The sequence below is a fragment of the Rhagoletis zephyria genome, unplaced genomic scaffold (genome assembly GCF_001687245.7).
Source record: "Rhagoletis zephyria isolate East Lansing unplaced genomic scaffold, Rhagoletis_zephyria_1.1 Rzeph_scaffold_35756, whole genome shotgun sequence".
NCBI lineage: Eukaryota > Metazoa > Arthropoda > Insecta > Diptera > Tephritidae > Rhagoletis > Rhagoletis zephyria.
Genome location: NW_016192811.1, coordinates 630 through 3,376, shown reverse-complemented (window position 1 = coordinate 3,376; position 2,747 = coordinate 630). Strand labels below are relative to the sequence as shown.

Here is a 2,747-nt window from a genome sequence, read left to right as displayed (position 1 = left end):
TTTCGTCGCTAAAAACATATGCCTCAGCGCCGTTTGGTCTTTCTACCTTCATTCCTAGGTTCTGCTGGAGTCCCACGTTGGCGTTGCACTGTGTTTTAGCACTATAGTCACTGACTCCATAGTCGGCATAAGCGCACTGGCCTAAAATGTTTTCTTCTCTATCCACATAGCGTTAAAAAAGGTTTTTTANATGTATGTACATATGTAGGCGAGCCTACAATCGATAGTTTGTTTCCGTTTTTTGCAGGGCAGTAAATATACAAGATAGAAATATGTAACACAATTAGGTGAGTTGACAGGCAGTTCTAATATTCTATTCAGTTGGGAGTAGGATTTTCAATATCGATTTTTCGATATCGATATTGTATGCAATGAATTAAATCGAGTCATGATATCGATACTTTCTTAAATATCGATCATTCCTACAAACAACCGGCAAATGTAAACAGACCGACATACATAAATATTTTTAAAGACTTCAAATGACCAACTTCCAGTAGGAAATCAACCTGAAATTATAATAAAAGGATTGCAACCGTTAAACAAATTGGTAAGTATGAAAATTATTCAATTCACATCATTCAAATGTGTTTACTTACATATATTATTAGGTTTCATAAAAAAAAACGTGTCAAAAATGCAGCATATCACGCCCAAGGATCAGCAATCGCACTTAGTAATTGTCGACACCAGTACATCTAATATCGAAGAGGGTAAGATAGCTTGTCGTGGTAGACCGAAAAAGCTTGGCAAGCCGAAAATTTCGCAGGCCATTGTTGCAACTGGCAAAGGACGTGGTCGCCCTAAAAAACCTGCTAACTCCGCTGACGAAATAGGAAATGACGAACTTGCGAAACGTGATACTGTGGAACGACCATCATTACCTCTTCGTCAATCAAAATCTGGTACTAGTGTTGAAGGACGTGGGCGCCCAAGAAAGCCGAGAGTCTGCAGTGATAGTGAAAATTGTAAGTGTTGCTACATATTTTACATTATACATACATATGTACATAATCAAGCCCATTCTGAACAGAAACCCTATGCGTTTTCTCTCTTTTCCCTTTCGTCATATCATGAATAACAATTGCATGTGGACTTCTTATTTTAAATGGCGGAGTTGAGCTGCTAAAAAAGTGTCGAACAGCTCTTTCGAAATTCGAACTTCCTCCCAAATTTTCGTAGAGTTAATTAAAGGAGTTGATTAAATTGGAGTTAATTGAATTTCTCTCTCGGGAGAAGCAAATTCTCGGAGAACAAACTCCTTGGGAGTATTCAGAATTGGGCTGAATGTGTACATATACATGCATATGTATGTATGCTCACCAAAATATTATTGCAGCATCCTACGATGAAAAACCAGATTACGAAGAACGTCGTCCAGTAGGCAGACCGTCCACTGGCGCTGTAAATCTAAATATTGTGCGTACGGGTCGGGGACAGGGCCGGCCAAGAAAATCAATTCAGTCCAATCGTCCTAATGCTGTACCACCAAATGCAATTGACAGTCAACCTGCTAGAAAACGTGGACGACCATACAAAGGTGGAGTGCCGTATGAGCATACAGGTAAACCTCGTGGGCGACCGAAGGCAAATAAGCATAATAGTTGTGAGAAGGTGCAAGGAGAAAGCCACCAGAGTGACGTCGAAGTAGAAATGGAGACCAAAGATCAGGACAACAAAACTTTACTGCAGAATGAAGCGGGCAGCTAAAAAAGGCTTAAAGATTAATATATGTACATAAATAAATAAACATTAATGTTTCTTACTAGGTGATAAGCAGGGAACGGATTTTTAGGACCCAAACCCCTATAAAAAGTCAAAATAGGATAGAAATGGCAAAAGAAAATATCGAAATTGGCAGGAATAGAAGTCGAAACAATGGCAATAGAAGGCACTAAAGAAGACAAGCACCGAAAAATAATCAAAAAATACATATGTGACCTGGTCTACGGAAAGGGGACTTAGGTGTCAAAAAATCAATTTTCACTTTTTGGTTGATTCGGATGGAAGATGAGATGCTTTTTCACGTGGTGAAAAGCAGAAAATCCTAACTTGCTTAGAAGTGTACTAGAAATGTTTATTTTACAAGTAAAGTGAGAAAAACTATGAACTAGTTTCATTATATGAAAAATGTGTACTTAAAATTTTTGACTATGTTCTCCACTCGAGTTTTTAACTCACAAAACTTTAANTTATTTTAGAAATGTTTATTTTACAAGTAAAGTGGGAAAAACTATGAACTAGTTTCATTATATGAAAAATGTGTACTTTAAATTTTTGACTATGTTCTCCACTCGAGTTTTTAACTCACAAAACTTTAATCTTTATATGTAGTTGTAGCAACATTGAAACACAAAATGCATTTGCAAGTTTTCTGGCAGCATTTTCATCGATTTTCGCGAAGAAAAGCCTTGAATATACTAAACTTGCGCTCGACGTTAGTTGATACAAGTGGCGCCCAATTTAAATATGGAACGTTTGAAACTTTCATATTCGGGCAGACTCTGAAATTCACTTCCGTGAGAATTTCAAACCCTGCCCATTTGAATTCAAAGCGATTTTGATTGAAATTCACTCGAAAGTGATTTGCAGAACCTGCCTGATTATCAGAAATAAGGGCTTTTTCCTCGCTATAATCACTTTTTTAAAGGTAGAAAAGGCAAATATCTCAAAAAGGCAAAGAGACAACATCAAATGTGTATATATGATATATGTGGAATGAGGGAAAGCTAAATCGTGGACATTCT

The 2,747-nt window shown here is 37.2% G+C and overlaps 1 protein-coding gene across 2 annotated transcripts; it reads left to right on the top strand.

Moving 5' to 3' along the window:
• Nucleotides 1–428: 428 nt before the first annotated feature.
• On the top strand, nt 429–1,935 carry LOC108354415 (chromosomal protein D1-like). Of its 2 annotated transcripts, XM_017605607.1 has the most exons (4): nt 429–550; nt 612–968; nt 1,340–1,715; nt 1,770–1,935. In XM_017605607.1, the coding sequence occupies exons 2-3, from the start codon at nt 638–640 to the stop codon at nt 1,708–1,710; spliced, it is 702 nt and encodes a 233-aa protein (XP_017461096.1). In that variant the 5' UTR covers nt 429–550; nt 612–637; the 3' UTR covers nt 1,711–1,715; nt 1,770–1,935. The 2 variants fall into 2 exon arrangements, with proteins under 2 accessions (XP_017461096.1, XP_017461095.1); XM_017605606.1 differs by having other exon boundaries at nt 1,340–1,935.
• The last annotated feature ends 812 nt before the right edge of the window (nt 1,936–2,747 follow it).